The 16,693-nt window shown below is 43.2% G+C and overlaps 1 protein-coding gene across 1 annotated transcript; it reads left to right on the forward strand.

Moving 5' to 3' along the window:
- Positions 1-2,443: 2,443 nt before the first annotated feature.
- On the forward strand, positions 2,444-16,141 carry WHAMM (WASP homolog associated with actin, golgi membranes and microtubules). The gene is made up of 10 exons (XM_084293418.1): positions 2,444-3,012; positions 4,977-5,150; positions 6,450-6,600; positions 7,145-7,314; positions 8,167-8,332; positions 9,296-9,483; positions 10,958-11,044; positions 11,129-11,224; positions 11,580-12,042; positions 14,797-16,141. Exons 1-10 carry the CDS (start codon positions 2,476-2,478, stop codon positions 15,081-15,083), a joined length of 2,319 nt encoding a protein of 772 aa, XP_084149544.1. The 5' UTR covers positions 2,444-2,475; the 3' UTR covers positions 15,084-16,141.
- Positions 16,142-16,693: the final 552 nt, after the last annotated feature.

A 16,693-nucleotide genomic window follows, 5' to 3' on the forward strand; every position in this document is an offset into this window, starting at 1 on the left:
GGTGAATGTCATCTACTGAGAAAAGGCTCTGAAGGTTCCGTGTGATTCCTGGACCTGGAGTACTTGGAACATTTGTACACACCCCTTGCTAAAGCCAGAGCATCCTCTCAATTTCTGAGCTGGTATTAATAAACCCAGCAGAGTGCAGTCACTGACTCTAGATGTGATTTCCAAGGCTGTGGTTCTAGGCAGGTTGTCTTGTGTCAGATACACAGACTGTGCACTCTGCACAAACCAGCTCAAATTGATAGATGCATGCATACAGCATTGCTGAACAGTTACATGTAAATATGTGTGCTACTCTTTGAAAAAGTCTGTAATAAATGAGTAGAAACGTTACTACTGGTTTGAGTCAGAATTAAGATCAGATTCTAGAAAAAATACCTAGAAAATCTAAAAACCATCAGAATTTAGAAAAACACAGAAATCATGGTGTTCCATACACTTGCACATATACAACATCCAAACCCCATATGTGTATGCTGGACCTTTGTAAAGCTATTTATAGAGAAGAAAATGGCTAATGGCCAAGCCAGGGGAGGGTTTTCACAGGAACGTAAAGCTTCAGTCTGTGCTCAGTAGTGGTTCACCCAATAAAAAATAAGACATATATTATTACTGATCATTGTGATTACTGTGATTACTTGAGCTCTATGTACCCACTGCAATCCACAACCCTTGCAGTTGTCCAGAATACAAAACATTCTGCTTGTGAACTCGCTGGAGAGCTAACCTTGCTGGCAGACTTTTAAGCATGTTTGAGAACACCGCAGTGTATACATCTTGAGCTCAGGAGACAGTGCAATAGGAAATGTCTGTTGCATCTTGACACAGCTCTGCGTTTTCCTCCATTCCAATTAAACTCGGTGTCATTTCCTCACATTTCTAGCCGTGCAATTGTTTGCTGTTTCAGAAAGGAATTACAAGTTAATTATCCATGTAGTCATGATCTCATTACTGCTGACAGTGCCTCTATCATCTGTGAGATCAGAGCAGAAATGATGTTTTCACGTAACTGATGTCGCCTTTGCAGGAATGTTAACATTTATGCTGTCAGACAGATTTTATTAATTTTTTGGATGGGAACTTATTTATGTCTCTGTGCTGTTAATCTACAAAATCTCACAGGCCTTCATCTGTTGAAAAATTAGTCGTGTCAGCTTTACTTCCAAAGACTAGAACATAGCATTTTGTTTACTGTAAATTAAATTCAGCCTTGCACGCAATGCCAGAATGAGAGATATGTGCTAGACAAAAAGCTGCTTCACTTCCCGCTCCCCCCCGAGGCCCGCAGGGCCTTCTCGGAGCGGGCTACCACGCCACCATCCTCCTGAAGTCATTCAACTGCCAAGAAGGGGTGGGATATTTGCAAGGCTGAGGAGCAATCCTCTACAGGAGCTGGCCTCATTTGGCAATCCAGTATTGGGGGACCATCTTTTGGGACTGGATTTAGACAAAACCTCAGAGTTGCCAGCCTACACAGGAGCGGGGAGCCCACCCAGGGCAGTGAAGTGCAGGGAGGCAGTGTGTGGCCTCAGCCACTGGGCGCCTCAAATTTTGCACGTCAGGGAAGGAGCGTAGGGTTGTGTTGGTGAAGAAAAGAAGCAAGATTTAGGGGATGGTGGCTGTAGGGAAAGAAGCCTGCTGGCACATGGCAGCTTTCTGTGACTGTGCCCTGGGCAGTGAACAACTGACACCACAGCAGTGCAGGAAGATGGCGGCAGCCCCTGAGGTGCACCTGGTGCCACTCTCCCTGAGGGAAGGTGGCGGTGCTGCCTCACACTTGGCTGATGTGCTCTGCCCGCTGTTTTTCATGAAGATAATGCCTCTTTTATTTTAATTTTTATCCAATAAAATAATAGTCAAATATTATTATTATTAAATAATAATGATTAATATTAATTAGTAATATAAATATTTAATATAAATAATAACTATTATTAATAATTATATTAAATAATAATAAATATTTAATAAAATAATAGAGTAGTCAGAGCATTGGGACGGGTTGCGCAGGGAGGTGGTGGAGTCACCATCCCTGGGGGTGTTCAAGGAAAGGTTGGACACGGTGCTTAGGGCCATGGCTTTAGTGGGCGATATTGGTGGTCGGGGGACAGTTGGGCATGATAACCTTGAAGGTCTTTTACAACCTTACAGACTCTGTGTGCTTGTTTTTTTTTTTCTCACACACCACGCCTCCACACACGCCTATCCCTCAGCCCTCACTCCCCAGCCATTATTTATTTATTTATTTATTTCCACACCGCCGGCGTGAGGCGCCGCTCGCCCGCCCCGCCCACCCCCACGAAAAGCCCCGCCCACCCCCCACGATAATCCACACCCACCCCCACGATAAACCCCACCCACCCCTCTAGTCCCCGCCCCCTAGAGCATCCCCACCAATGGTAGCAGCGCGCTGAGCACCGCCCCTGGTTAAGGCGGTGTGGGAAGGTCCGGGGACGGTCCCGCGGCGCCATGGCGGAGCCGGCGGCGGACAGCCTGGAGGGCTGGGTGGCCGTGCGCGACACCGCCTTCGCCCCGCCGCAGCAGCCGCCGCCGCGGCTCCGCTTCCTGGTGGGCTGGAACGCCGCGGAGGACGCCTTCGCCGTCACCTGCCACCACGGCCGGGCGGAGGGGGAAGCCCCGCGGAGCTGGGCCGGGCTCTTCTCGGCGCCGGCCCTGCTCGGCGTCCACCGGCAGCTGGCGGCCGTGTGCCCGCGCCTGGAGCCCGCCTTCCCCGCCCTGCCCCGCTCCGCCGCCGCCGCCGGGCTCTGGGCTCTGCTGTTCCCCGGTGGCTCCCCGGTGCTGGGCGAGGCGGAGGCGCAGGAGCTGTGCCGGGCGCTGGAGCGCTATCTGGGCTGGGCCCTGGAGCTGTGCGGCGGCGGCGTGCTGCTGGACGCCCTGTTCGCCGCCGAGCGGCCCCGCGACGAGGAGTACTTCGAGAGCCTCCGCGAGCTCCGCGGGAGGGCCCTGCGAGGGCACCTGGCCCGGGCCAAGGAGGCCCTGCGGCGGGTACGGGCCCCCCCCCGGGGGTGGGAAGGGGGTGAGGGCAGCGGGGCTCGGCCCCTGGTGGTCGTGGAGCCTTGGGGTCGGGCACGGTGCTCGGCTGTAGGGGCCTGGGGTGGTGGGGAAGGAGCGAGGGGGGTGTCTGTGATGTTGTCCTGCCCCTGGGCCTGCCCAGCGCTCGGCTGAGTGCTTACACAGACACTCCTGGTGACCAGGAACTGCTAAGGCAGTGCTCTCAAGTACGGCATCCTCGCCCTGCACAAGCCCGGTTGTATTAAGTGGGGAGTAACCCAGCTCAGTGTAAGACGTCAGGGGCTTGCTTAAGCTGCAAGTGCTCCGACAAGAACACGTTGCTAAAAATACCCAGCGGTGTGCACCGAGTGGAATGACAACCAGAAGTGAAAGTACAAGTGTGACGTAGTTCTCTAACCTCTTTGTGAAGGTGTCAGCCTCTTTGCAGTGACTCCTTTCGTGGTCAAGTTCAGTGATGCCTTTCACTGGGGGCTTCTTGGCCAAGTTCTTCATTAAAACCAAGTGAAGCTGCGGGCCTGCACCAGATAGGTGTTTTGTGGTCAGAGTTCTTAAGTGTCAAAGTCTGGCCTGACTGTTGTATGAGCTGATTGTTAGCCCTTTCTCCCTTCCGTACCAAAAGCTCCTCCTTTCTCAGGAGGTGACTTGTGAATTTCACAAGTAATTTCCCTCTGTGCACTGTAAACAGCCTCCAGGAGCAGCATGTGTTTCTGTTAGGCGTTGGCACTGTGTATGTGTTAAATTCCTACAGGTGAGCCCTGGAGCTGTGAGATACCATGGGCTCCTGCAACTGTATAAGGGGCCACAGGACTTCTGGGATTATCAGAAACAATGCATTCATATCCTTTTGTTCCACTGTGCTGGGCCTGGGAAGAGGATGGGCAGGCAGTGCCCTTGAGCTTAACTTCCACAGACCTTCCCTGGGCAGGTTGCTCTGCAGCTGGGACTCTTGCTGCTGTGATTCTTCTTACCCAGACCCAGTGGGCAAGAGCAAAGGTGATAGCTTAATTCCAGTGCTTTTCATTTGAGGCACAATCAAGCCCGTGTTTCTGAGGCTTTTTTTCCCCACTTGTAGCACCAAGCACCCCCTGTTCCCTTCCCTTAAGGAGCCGTAGAGCGAGCAGTGTCCTTCCAGGAAGGTCTGTGTAGAGCTCAGCTGTGCTCCTCCAGCTGGCTCACCATGTCCTGGTGTGTAGAGTGTGCCATGGTCCCCGGCAGCTGTTATCAAAGAAGAATTTTTGAAGTTTTGATTGGTACCAATAAGAAGCACAAGTAATTGAGGGGAAGCTTCCAACTTCATTTTTGTCAAAGAGCAGATAAAGATCTCAGATGGGGCTGATGTGTCAGAAAGAGTCATTCACTGGAAGAATTACAGGTTACGAAGTAATATTGCTAGGCCTGAGATTAGAGAAAGCTGTCACAAATTGTGCAAATGACAAAGGAACCTAACTGCAGGCTATATTAGGAGTAGGAATCTGGTTCTGAATTCTTATTTTTAGATGGCAGTCTGATGTTTCCATTGCCAAATCTGAAATCTGGGGTCCAGAAACTCATTAGCAGGCATTCAGTAATTGTGGAAGAGATGCAAAAACTAGTTCAAGAATACTTTCCTTGTCCTTCCAGTCTGCAGAATTCCCATTTACCACTTGTGTTTCCAAAAACCAGTGACCAAGTCATCTGCACGCAGCTACTGGAATTCCTGACATGGATGGCCCTAGGTCTGATGTTCCTTGAAGTCTCCTAATGCAACATGCAGCAATTAGTGCCCTTAAGAGTGTGGTGCTAATGATATTTCCTGCTGGGGGTGGCTGCTGACTGCTTGGTGCACGGGGAAGCCTTGCCTATGCTATCCAAAGATAAAGAGCAGGTTCTTCCCTTGTTGGCAGTCAGCACACACAAATGCAAAACAGCCAACTCTTATTTACCTTTTATCCCCCTAGGTTCTCCAGCAGCATAAAAGTGCTGACACAATGGTGGCTTTGATGAAGGTTTATGAAGAAGAAGACGAAGCTTATCAGGATTTGGTAACCATGGCGACGCAGTTCTACCAGTATTTGCTGCAGCCCTTCAGAGATATGCGAGAACTGGCGACACTGTACAAACTGGAAATCCTGGTGGGTCTGCCCTTATCAAGTGAAAGGCCAAGTTACATAGCGGGGCGTTGGCTGCTCTTGGAGCAGTTTAGGCTCAAATCATTTAACATTCTCTGGTTTTGTCTTCACCTACTTCCCCCCTGCAAATCTACCAAACGTGACAGAGAAATTCAGAGGTAGGGCAGGACCACTCTCGGGTGATGTCTGAGTATGTGGTACTGGCTTGAATAGAAGTGCAGCCATATTCCACCAGTGTTCCCCCTTCCCTACATTTTGAGGACTTGAAAGGAAAACATCCCCAAGCACCACCTGTCTGTGGACTATTCTTCAGTGAGCTGAATTTAGAGATCTGAGTAGCCCTTGTTCAATGGGATTAGTTTGTGACATTGAGAATGCCATCCCCCCAGTTCTGGGACACCACATTACCTCAGCTGTGGTAGTAGAACAGAAGGCAGAGGAGACCTTACCACCCCAAGCAGTTCTCTGTTGCTGCTACAGCCTCTTTAGAAGTACAGACTCAAACTTGCCACTTTATGAATTTAATTTTATGTGCATGTTAAACTGGAAACACATACTGAAAGTTATGATATCCCTGGAAAAGAGAGCCATCTACTATTTTGATTTTTCCTTAAATGGTCTGTTCAAATTTAAATAAGCTGTTAATGTTCCAGAAAAGAGCTGAACTGTTTTAAGTATGCTGTAAAATGAAAATTAGAATGGATGAAACACAAAGTTGGCCTCTATATAGATAATTCAAAGGGGTGCTTAGGCTCATGAAATCTAGATTTTTTTTAAAAGAAGGATTTGAATACTAGTCTTGTACCCATGTGCTCTCTTTGGACTTGAAAATACTCTTATGTTTCTTTTCTTTATCCCTGTTCCCATGTGAAAGTCTGCCAAGCTGGAGAACCTGACAGTGTGAAGTGCTGTCAACACATGGGGGAAAAATAGAAGAGAACATTGCACGTAGAAGAGTGTTTCTGGGTTACTTTTAGTAACAACTAAAACACTTCTGTTGGTCATGATTTTTAAGATGGTAGTTTAAAAATATTTTAAGAAGTATTTTTCTTAAATAACCCAATTCACGAATCGAAAGCGAATGTTAAAGTCATGATTAGGGATCAAAAGTTCTGAGTTAACCAGAGAATGAGGAACGGGGTAATGCACAAGCATGAGCAGTGATTCACTTTGTGGCAGGTGAGGGGAAGGTCATGTTTGCCACTGAGCTGTGCCTTGCTTGAATTGTCTGTCAGTGCAGCGTAATGTGGGCTTCACCACTATGGTAACCAGCTGATAACTGAGAATTCTGTCTCCTTGCAGAAATCTTTGCAGTATGATAATTTGGGGCCTAAAAGAGTAGCAGCTTTGCAGAAAGATGCTGAAGAATGGACTAAGAGAGCTGAGAATGCTGTGTGCTCCATTCAGGATATAACTGTGAACTACTTCAAGGAAACTGTAAAGGCTCTAACGGGTAATCAGAATGATTTACACAAAAGGTTTCCTAAGTACTTGATTTATGGTACTGAGAGCTCCTCTTAGCACCTTTGCTAGTCTCTCTTGGCAGACCCTGTTGTTAGGGTGAGTGTCCAGCTTAATAAAGAAACATTTTATTCATCTAAGATAGACATCGTTTAACCAATTTGATTTATGCCTTGCATTTTGCTTGCACGTAAACATTATCAAGGACCGAGACTTCACAGCTGCAAACCTGTGAACAAAAAACACGCATGCTTTTAACCCTTGGTATGCAAGCATCAAGGATTTCAATGTGTTAACTGAGTAGATCACTGTGTAACTGTTACGACATGTCTGTGGTAAGCATTTTTGTATAGGTAAGCATTTTGCTTACCTATACAAAATCATAAATTCAGTTGTTTTTTCTTGTAATTTCTAAAGAAGATTCATAAATTGTTTAGCAGCATCAGCATTTTTACTATTGCATCTATAGTAGAAACGCGCTAGTGTTATTAGTTTACTGCATTTCTCTCATCTTATTGCAATGTTTTAATCTGCAGCAATGCAGAAACAGATGGAACAAGATCAGGAAAGATTTGGTAAAGCCACCTGGGCATCAGCTTTGCCACGACTAGAAAACCTGAAATGTATGTTAGCTAAAGAAACCCTTCAGCATCTGAGGGCAAAAGAATTATGCGTGAAACAGAAGAGGGCTGCCATTCAGAAAAACGTAAGACCCTGCAAAACCTCCTTTTCTGTCAACATTTTGTGAAAGTCTGATCAAAATCTACCAAAGGGATCATGGGGAGATTTTCAAACTCCTTGGCTATGAAACAGCTGAGAAAGGCCTCTTTCAGCAAAGCACCTGCATTCTGTGCGTAGTATTTTACATGGTTGCAGAGCTGACCCAAATATGCATAAATACTTCAGAATTAAAACCATAACAACCTAGTGTTTCTTCACAGTTTAGGGAAAAAAAAAAAAAAAAAGAAGCAAACGGCTTGAACTAGATGGTTTTGAGCACAGTTTTAAGTTATGAAAAAATACTTGTTTCTAGTTTTTTTAAATTGTTCATGCACACATGAAGGCATTTAGGAAAGGTTAAGATAAATGATTACATTTCAAGTATCATGTTAGCATTTATGGCACTAACCTTTAAAATTGTTAGTTCTAGGAAGATAAAGAGCAGCTATTATCTTCAGTAGACACTTCAAACTTGAGATATTTATTTAATTTTAATTTCTGATCTTTTCTATTTGAGGTTATCTAACTGTTGCTAGGAGTACCTGATTTTTATTTTCCAAGAGTAGTAGTAATGTTATTTGTGCAGATTATAATGAAGTCTTTTGTGGTAGACTTAAGGTAAAATTACAGCTTTAGGCTAATGAGACTCTGCTCCTTGGAGTTCTGCTCCAATCCTTTTCTAATGTTATGTTATTTCCCCACCTAAGCAGCTACCAGTTAGGCCAGGCTCTGTGCAGACACTTGGGCATCTGTGTATCTTAACTCATGCATGTGTGCTTGTTTCCCATGTGCTTATTTTGTTATTAATGCTTTTTATTTTCTATTTGGGGCTGTACAGATGGAGAACCTTGATGAAAAAGAAGAGAATCTAGCTGTGGTGGAGGAGCTAGAAATACATTATTATGAAACCCAACTAGAATTATATAATGTACAGCTTGAGGTATTGAAACATGAAGAGATGCTGCTCATTGTACAGTTGGATGCTTTGAGGAGGCAGATCAAAGGTAAGAATAAAGAAATACTTAAGGACGTATCCAAGACACAGGAGTGGTGGTATGACATCTCTGTCTTTGTAAGATACATTAAAAAAAAAAAAAATTCCTACTTAAGTTTCACTAGTAGAAAGCATCAATGGAAAACATAGGTGCTGTAGCATCTGTAATATGGCCTTCTGACACTTAATTGATAACACAAGTTTTCAAAAAGAAAGCTGTACTTAATAGCTCATCTTGACAGCAGCTGTGATAAATGCACACACTCACTGGTTTGGCATGTGGAGTAACTTCTATTGCAAATGTATACTGATCATGTATTTACAGGATCTTTGTATAGAAACTGTGGAAATTGTGACCTGCTGTAATGGGTCCAGATTTCATCACAAATCTGTTGTAATTTAACATGTAGAAATGGCAAAATGCTTCTGTAATGACAAAAAGAAGTGATTATAGCTAGATGCTACTTGAGTGCTGCTTATGTTCCCATTTAAGTGTCTGTTCATAACATACTTATGACAAAAATAGGCATCAGTCTTGTTTATGTTTATTCGTGCTCTATGAATTCTCTGTTACTGTGTACGCCCTGAGGTAAACATCACTCCTGCTTGTTGCATAATTAAAACCTGGTAAATAATAAAATAAGTCACCCAGTGTTGATTAGAACAGTCTTCAGTTTTCCAGGAAAACTCCAATCGGTGAAGGTAGGAGTTAAAGCACAGAGAGACATTTGAAGGAGGAAGCTAAATAACAGCAAATGCTAACAACATAAATTTGATCCTGCAAAGCACCCCTGTGAGTAACATGACGTGTTTGCGTAAGACTTTGAAGGACCAAGCTCGGCTCTGGAGCATTACACTTTCTAATAACTAACTCACTGCCTTCAGTGGCTTTTAAAATGTCATTAGTTCTTTAAATGTTTAAATAACTGTGGCAATTTTTGGGTTTTTAAAAAAATGCCAAATGCCTTTCTAGAGAAACAGGATGAAGTTGTTTACTATGATACATGTGAAAATCCTGAGGAGCTCAAGGTCATTGAACAGACAATGGAACAACATTACGCTAACTTGTCAGAAATGACGATGCTGAGGCAGAAGATTAAACAGTTGGAGACAAAGCGTGGGACTGTCTGTGCGAGGAGAGCCTACCTCAGGAACAAAAAAGTAAATGCAGTCCTGGAGATGTGCATTTTCTGTAGCTGATGTCATGAGTGTTGACTCGAGGGACGGAGAGGAATCAACAAGGGTTTGGGTGGAGTGTGCAAGATGTTAAGTGATGTGGTGCCAAGGCCTCCTAAGCAGAAAGAGGGGCAATGTGATTTTTAAGCCAACTTTACTCTCCACTGTGTGGTGCAAGTGTCTCTCAAGTGTATTGAGAGCACAGACATGTGGGTGACCCAGGAGGTGTTCCCCTATCATCTGAACCTCGTGCAGAGCCCTGCTGTGGCCAGCTGGAGCTTTGCCCTGGCAGCCTTTCACAAAGCAGCTGCAGCACAGGAGAAAACCTGGCCTGCAATGAAGGAAGCTGCACTGACAGAACCCACACAGCGATGCTTACATTACCTTTGAATGGGAGGGAAGGGGAGATCCGACTACTGCAATTCTCTCTCCAGCCTCTCAGTTCTGTGTAAAAGGCATTTTTTCCATTTTTTTCCCATTTGAAGCAGAACAGTAGGAAGACACAAGTTGAGATCACAGTTGACTCTCATGAACCTCCCCAGTGAGCTGGATTTACCTTATACCTGCACAGTTTTGCTGAGGCAGAGAGCAGAGTTTAAGCTCAAGTCTGTCTGGCCATTTGCCCTTTGCTAGCCGGGACAAAGTGGGAATGACACTGGAAACGCTTTGTGAATGATCATTGTCTCTTGCTTGCAACTGCTTCCTTGGCAGACACTTCCTTTGCTTCTGTTTTCATTCACTTAATTGCTGTCTATTGGTTACATAACACTACAGCCGAATGCCAGATGATTTGCAAATGCTTACACAGCCATGTGGATAATTCCCCTCTGTACAGTGACAAATAGCGACTCCTGGAGAAAATCCTGAAGCCTGCAGTTTCTCTGAGGCACTTTGTTACTAACAAAACGTACCCCATTTGTTGTGCTTCACATACCTTTGCTTCCCTCACCTTTGTATGTAGGAGCTATGGCAAATAACGGACAGAGGGAAAGTAGCTCTGTATTTGTGCAGTGCCATTCTAACTTCCTTCTTGCCTTCTTTCTCATATCTTAGTGCCCCATTCCTCTAGGTGGTACTTGGGTGAAATTTCTTCAGTTTGTTGCTGTGTGGTTTTGTTTTTTTTTTTTTGTTTTTTTTTTTTTTTGTTTTTTTGTTTTTTTTTTTTTTAATCTAAATGTAAGACAGAAGGGTCTGTTAAGATCTGGGTATACTCCCTTTGGAGCATGAATAACCCTCTCATTAGTTAGGGTAAAAAAAATTTCATTGGCTTTAGCCATGAAGGAGTCCCATGTAAATAACCTTCAGGGTCTCGCATCTGCCACCTATTGAGCTTAGCCATCCTTCATGGCACAGCCAAGCACTGGGCCTTGGTCATCGTTAGTGGCTTGTACATGGGAGTTGATGGCACACAGTGAACGTGAACTAACCAAGTAATTCATGGATTTTGCTGTTCTACCAGGATCAATGTGAAGCAAAACATCGACAGAGACTACAACAGGCAGAAGAGTGCAAGAAACGCTTCCTGCAGCATCACAGCATACAGATAGTGAGTACTCAATAACAGCCTTGGAGAATCTGGCAGCTGCTTGCTTTCACATCTAAATGCTCTCTTACTTGTGTTTTAATGCAGAAAAGAGACAAGCAAAAAGAGGAGGAGAAAAAGAAAAAAGCTTGGATAAGCCAGGAACGTCAGAAAACACTGGAGAGGCTGAAGACATTCAGGGAGGTACGTAATGTGAACTGCAGTAGTCCTAAATGGTGTCTGAACTTACCAGAAAGTAGCCAGAGCTCACAAGTGAGCATGATCCAAATTGGAGACCTCTGCTTGGGTAGCCTGAAAGGATTGTGTGTAGTGAGGATTCAGTCTACTAAGGAAGTAGTTTCCAGGTGCAGAACCTGCTGCAAAGAATAGAAATGAGGAAATGACTTGGAAAGAAATACCTTTATGTTCCTTGGTCAGTATTCAGTGTTCTCCTTGAGTGGTACAGGTTTGTGCTCTGTATCTTTTTGTCTCTTTGGGGATGCTGTTTTGGCCAAACCAATGGAGATGTGACTCTTTGCTTTACCATTTGTTTTTTTAGAAGTGCCCAGCTCATGTTGTGCTGAAAACATCTCGTCCACAACCTCTCAGTCCCAGGTTGCCACGAAGTGTCACCCAACGGGCTGCAGTACCGTGCCCTCCGCCTTCATTAAGAACAAGGCCAGAACCAGAGCAGCCAAAGAGCTTGCTGATAGTAGAAACCAAAGCATCAGAAGCTCCACAGGAGAATATTCCAGCAGATATCCCTGTCCAGATTCTTGTTACTGCTGATAAATCAAAGCAACAAAGGGACAGTGAAGAGTTGGTGGTCTCTCCATCCTCCCCTCCACCACCACCGCCACCTCTACCACCTCCCCCCCCACCTCCTCCCTTACCTCTCCATTTAAAGACACGATCTCCAGTAGAGGACAAGCCACTTCCCCTTAGAGCTGATGGCCCTGCAGGAAGCTCTGCACTGCACAAACAGGATGACTCATCCATGAGGTCTATAAATAATTGCATAGGTAAGTAGGCTCACATTGACTGGTGTTTTTCATTTTTCATTGTTTATATTGTCCAGTTTTCCGTCCCTCTGTTTCTGGCCAGTAGTAGTGGGCGCTCTCACTCAAGAGAGTGGAGTCCTGAGAGAGCTTTGATTGAGACCACATACAGTAACACTGACTGTTACTCAGGACCCTGAATGAGTAACTGATCTGTTGATCCAGTCTGATGCGCTCAGGGTCCTAACTTCCAGAGTGTGTCATTCAGTGTTTTTGGGAAATGCTGTCAAGTTGGACGTTCTGGTCAATCTCTTACCGTGTTTGAATTTCTGCTGTAATCCAGCATCTGTAAAGTACAGCATTATAAGTTAGATTAAAACATGCTTAATGACAGCACTACTAATTCCGAGGAGATCTTAATTCAAGACCTGTATTTCTCACGATCCCAGTGGTGTAATAGGTAGAAAGGTGTCAGAGGAAATTCCAAGGAGAGAGAGGATTTGTTATGCTGATGAGAAGCAGTCTTTATTATTAAACTTACTCTTGCCACAATTTTCCAGCAGTTGAACTGAATGTATCATTTTGATGGTGGATTAATCACCTGTCCAGTCAGAAGACTACTGTGGGTAAATCTGTGGTTGTGCTAAGGCTATTCTTTATTGTCTGTGATTTTGGTACTACAGAGCTAGCAGCTGGGCTGCTTGCATTTCTAAGATATGCACAGCCTGTGTCCATTGGTGTGCTTTGTTTCTAAATAAAGGTTCCTTAAGAGAATTCATACAGAATTCAACCAGGATTTGAAAGGCAGATGGATAGCTTTGGCATACTTGCATTCCTAGGGCAAAAATTCTGCTCTGTTACACCTCTGCTTTGTTAGTAAGATCGTGCAGGTGTAATTGAAGGCTGAACTCTGCAATTGAAACACAGTAGTTTGAATGAGAATAGAACTCAGCAGCCTCTCAAGGCTGTGCTGGTTACATCCTGCTAACAGGCTTATTTTTGCCTCTAAAGCAAGCAGATACTCTTACTATGTCAGGCAGATTGATCTAAGTCAGAAGGCAGCAATTTTTTATTGTCATTTTTCACAGTAGAGCTTATACTAGACTGAAGCAGGTCTTTAAATGTAGTACATTCCTTTTCCTTTTCAGACTGTTCACAATACATCTAAGCAGCCTTTGTATCCCCTCAGTTAAAAGGCAAACCACAGGCAGAAATGCCGAGGAAAGTTCAGCATTTTTAGTTCTTCCAAGGTGTGAGGAAGTACAAGCAGTCGAGAGCCTGAGATGCAGTCAGGTTACCATGACAAACCACTGTGCATCCAATGGATCAGTGTGCTGGCTTTAGGCTGAGAGGTCCATGGGATTAGTGTACCACAGATGCTCATAAAAACCTTTGATGAGCAACAGGAGCTGTACACCAGAGTATTCTGACTGCTACTGGCACAGCCTTGATAGTAGCTAATATTTACTACCACTCACAGCCTAGCATTGATGTTTCATTAATTTTATATAGGAAAAATCCTTTTTTGCTCATCAGAGAGATCCACTAAGTTGCATACGCATTTTATGAAGAAAAACAGCATGTTATTTGCTGTAATAGTAATTGATAAATTATTGCCATAAGAACATACTGCAACAGCTTTGTGAACACATTGTGTTATACATGGGTCTTTGCACATGAAAAGCCAGGAGAGCTTCATATTCTGGTGCTGAAAATAGTCTCTAATGTGTTATCATACTTCCCAAAGGCAGTGTCTCTTATCACTTGTTAGTCTGACTACTCTTTGACTGTGCAGCCCATCTGATTAATAGCTTTAAGACTTAACTTACTGGAAGGCTTTGCAAGACAACTTTGTGCATCTTTGCTTGATTTTTTTTCTGGCATATCTATCACTATGAAGGTACCACAGAATTCAGCAGAATGTTTTATTTTCAGCACTTGATGTTAATCTCATAACCCGCTACACGCTGCGCATGACAAAAATACTTTCAGCTGTGAAGCACAGATGGTCTGGACCTGTGGCTGTAGGAGTCGACTGCTGTCCAGGGAAACTGCCTTCCCTGTCTGACAGTCTGAAGCCAGCAACAAGGAATCCAACAAAAGGAGTAAACCATAAATTACACCATGTATTAAGAGAACAAGTAGAAGCTTTCTTAATGTGGTGTTCTTTATGGTATGAAGCTTAGAAACACAGCATGAGATTTAAATCATGTAAAACAGGATTATTTTTTATTTATTTATTTAATTTTTTTAAGTCCATACAGAAAAGAGCTGCCTGCCTGCTTAGGGCCCGATCTAGCTCCCACTGACTTCAGTGGTGTAGTTTGAAGCTCTTCTACTCAGATCCTTTCATTTTTCTCTTGACTGAGCAAAAATGCAATTGACAGTCTCAGCAGGCATCTGAACAAACTAGTAGGAATGGTAGATTGTTTCTAATACAAAGTACAAGAGATTTTTTGGTTCAGTAATTTTTTTTTTTGGAAAGCCCATAAATTTATGATGAAAAAGAAGCATTCTCCTTTGTATATGATTCTTCGTTAGTGCACAACCTTGTATTATGTTGAAGAGGTACTGGATTCTCAATTCAAAATACAAAGGTTCAACTCTTCATTTCCAGAGCTTGGCATTGCAGAAGCTCATAAGAGTGTGCCAGAATGGACCATTATTTTTCCTGTCTCTAGTAAAGACGAAAGGAATAACCCTGAGCACATTGGTAGAGTTCTTCACCTCGTAAAGTGTGATTATTTTGTTTGGTAACAATAGACTTATCTGTTGCAGGTACAATGGATGAGGTTTTGGCTTCTCTAAAACGTGGAGAAGTTCACCTTCGCAAAGTGGAACAGTCAAATCCGTATGGCTCTGTGAAAGACAGCATCCTCTCTGCCATACGGCAGGGAGTTAAACTAAGAAAAGTGAATCAAGATACTGAGAAAGATGTCAGTAACGGATCCTCTAATGATCTGGAGAGAAGCATTAAGGCAGCCATCCAGAGAATTAAGAAAGTGTCTGCTGATTCTGAAGAAGAGGAAAACAATGATCAGAATAATGGAGAATGGGACAGCTAACCAATTTAAAGTAACAGACTACTGACTGGAACAGAGTATTGGTCTCATTTTGCACACTGTAGAAGAATGTATCTTTCAAAATGAAAGAAGTGTGATTGTGTGTGTGTATGTGGTGCAAAAATTTTCTGTAGAGTAAAAGGATCCTGATGGTTTTCTACAGGAGCTACAGATTCTTATTTTCGCATGAGTTATCATACTCCAAATTATGCTTGCAAGATTCTTATTTTTGCATGAGATATATTCCAAAATATGTTTGCATTAGATATTTCTGGCTCAAGTATGTAGAATTTTCACCGCATCAGAAGACAGATAAAATACTGAAGTGAAACATACATTATTTAGCTTGTTACCTACATTGTAGGTAATACTATCACAAGAACACTTCAGGAATGAAAACTGAAAATCTATTTTGTCACATAAAAGTATAACACAGCCTGTAATGGTAAAGGCAGACCAGAACACTTAACATAGTTCAGAATTTTTCATTCCTACTTCTGTTGCCCAGAAATTTATTTAAAATATTGCTTGTCTAACACAGTGCACTCAGATAACTACATTGGATTCTCCACTCATTGTCATATTGTAAAATGTGTTCTTACAAAGGAGCTTAGCAGTGTTGATTGGATTAATTATTATCAAGTTTGAGATAAAAACTACTGTAGTAATTACTTAAAAGTTTGCTTTTTAGCCAGAAACTTAAATGTAGTGTTTCTAGATGCAAAGTGTTTTTAATACCTTTGCAGCTGCAATGAACTGTTGCTATGGGAGAAAGCCAAAATTTTGTATATAATATTTCCTTGGATGTAGCCATGTAAAACAGAGCTGCATTTCTCCACTGAGAATGTCAACACATGTTTATAGCTACTCTGATGAATTTAAATTACCTGATAGCCTTATAAATGACAGTTATTTGCATTGTGCCTGGAACCTGACTATTTAAAAATTCAGCCACATTTCATTTAAAGACTGTTTCTATTTTGGGAAATTAGTGACAAAAATGATTCATAATTTCTTTGGGAATTTATACTAACCCTTAATAAAAATATATCCTGACAGAAGTGACAGTGTGCTCTCGTTTTCAGATTCTGCTGTGACACAAAATTCACTTGCACTACAGTACTCTGGATTTTGATAGTAAGTGTGAACTGTAAAGCAGCCATGTTATTATGCTAATGGCATATGTAAATGTCCATGTTTTCTCAAATATTTATGAAATATAATTTGATAGCAGGTTGGCAAATATGGTGCCTTATCCCTGTTTTACAGTAAACAGATCTATTTAATCAGTAAATGCAGCAATTTTTGTGACAGAAGCAACAGGTGGGGATTCATTTTTTACCATTTTGTCGCCTGCTTTTTTGGGAGTGAGACTTTTTTTTTTCCATTCACTGACAGCAAACCAAGCAGACAAAAGTGGCAGCAGAAGCACAGGCCGGTGCTTTGTCAGCACAAGCCACCTCTGACATGATGTGTGCAGAGGGGAACTAGTGCCCATGGGACTGCCGCATGCCAAGGCCGAGCTCAGCTGGGTGCAAAGGCCTCACTGAGCTGGGGGAGGCAGGGGTGTTTTATGGCACAGAATTCAGCATCCCATGTGCTGAATTTCTCAC

The sequence above is a fragment of the Netta rufina genome (assembly GCF_964035555.1).
Source record: "Netta rufina genome assembly, chromosome: 11".
Classification (NCBI taxonomy): Eukaryota; Metazoa; Chordata; class Aves; order Anseriformes; family Anatidae; genus Netta; species Netta rufina.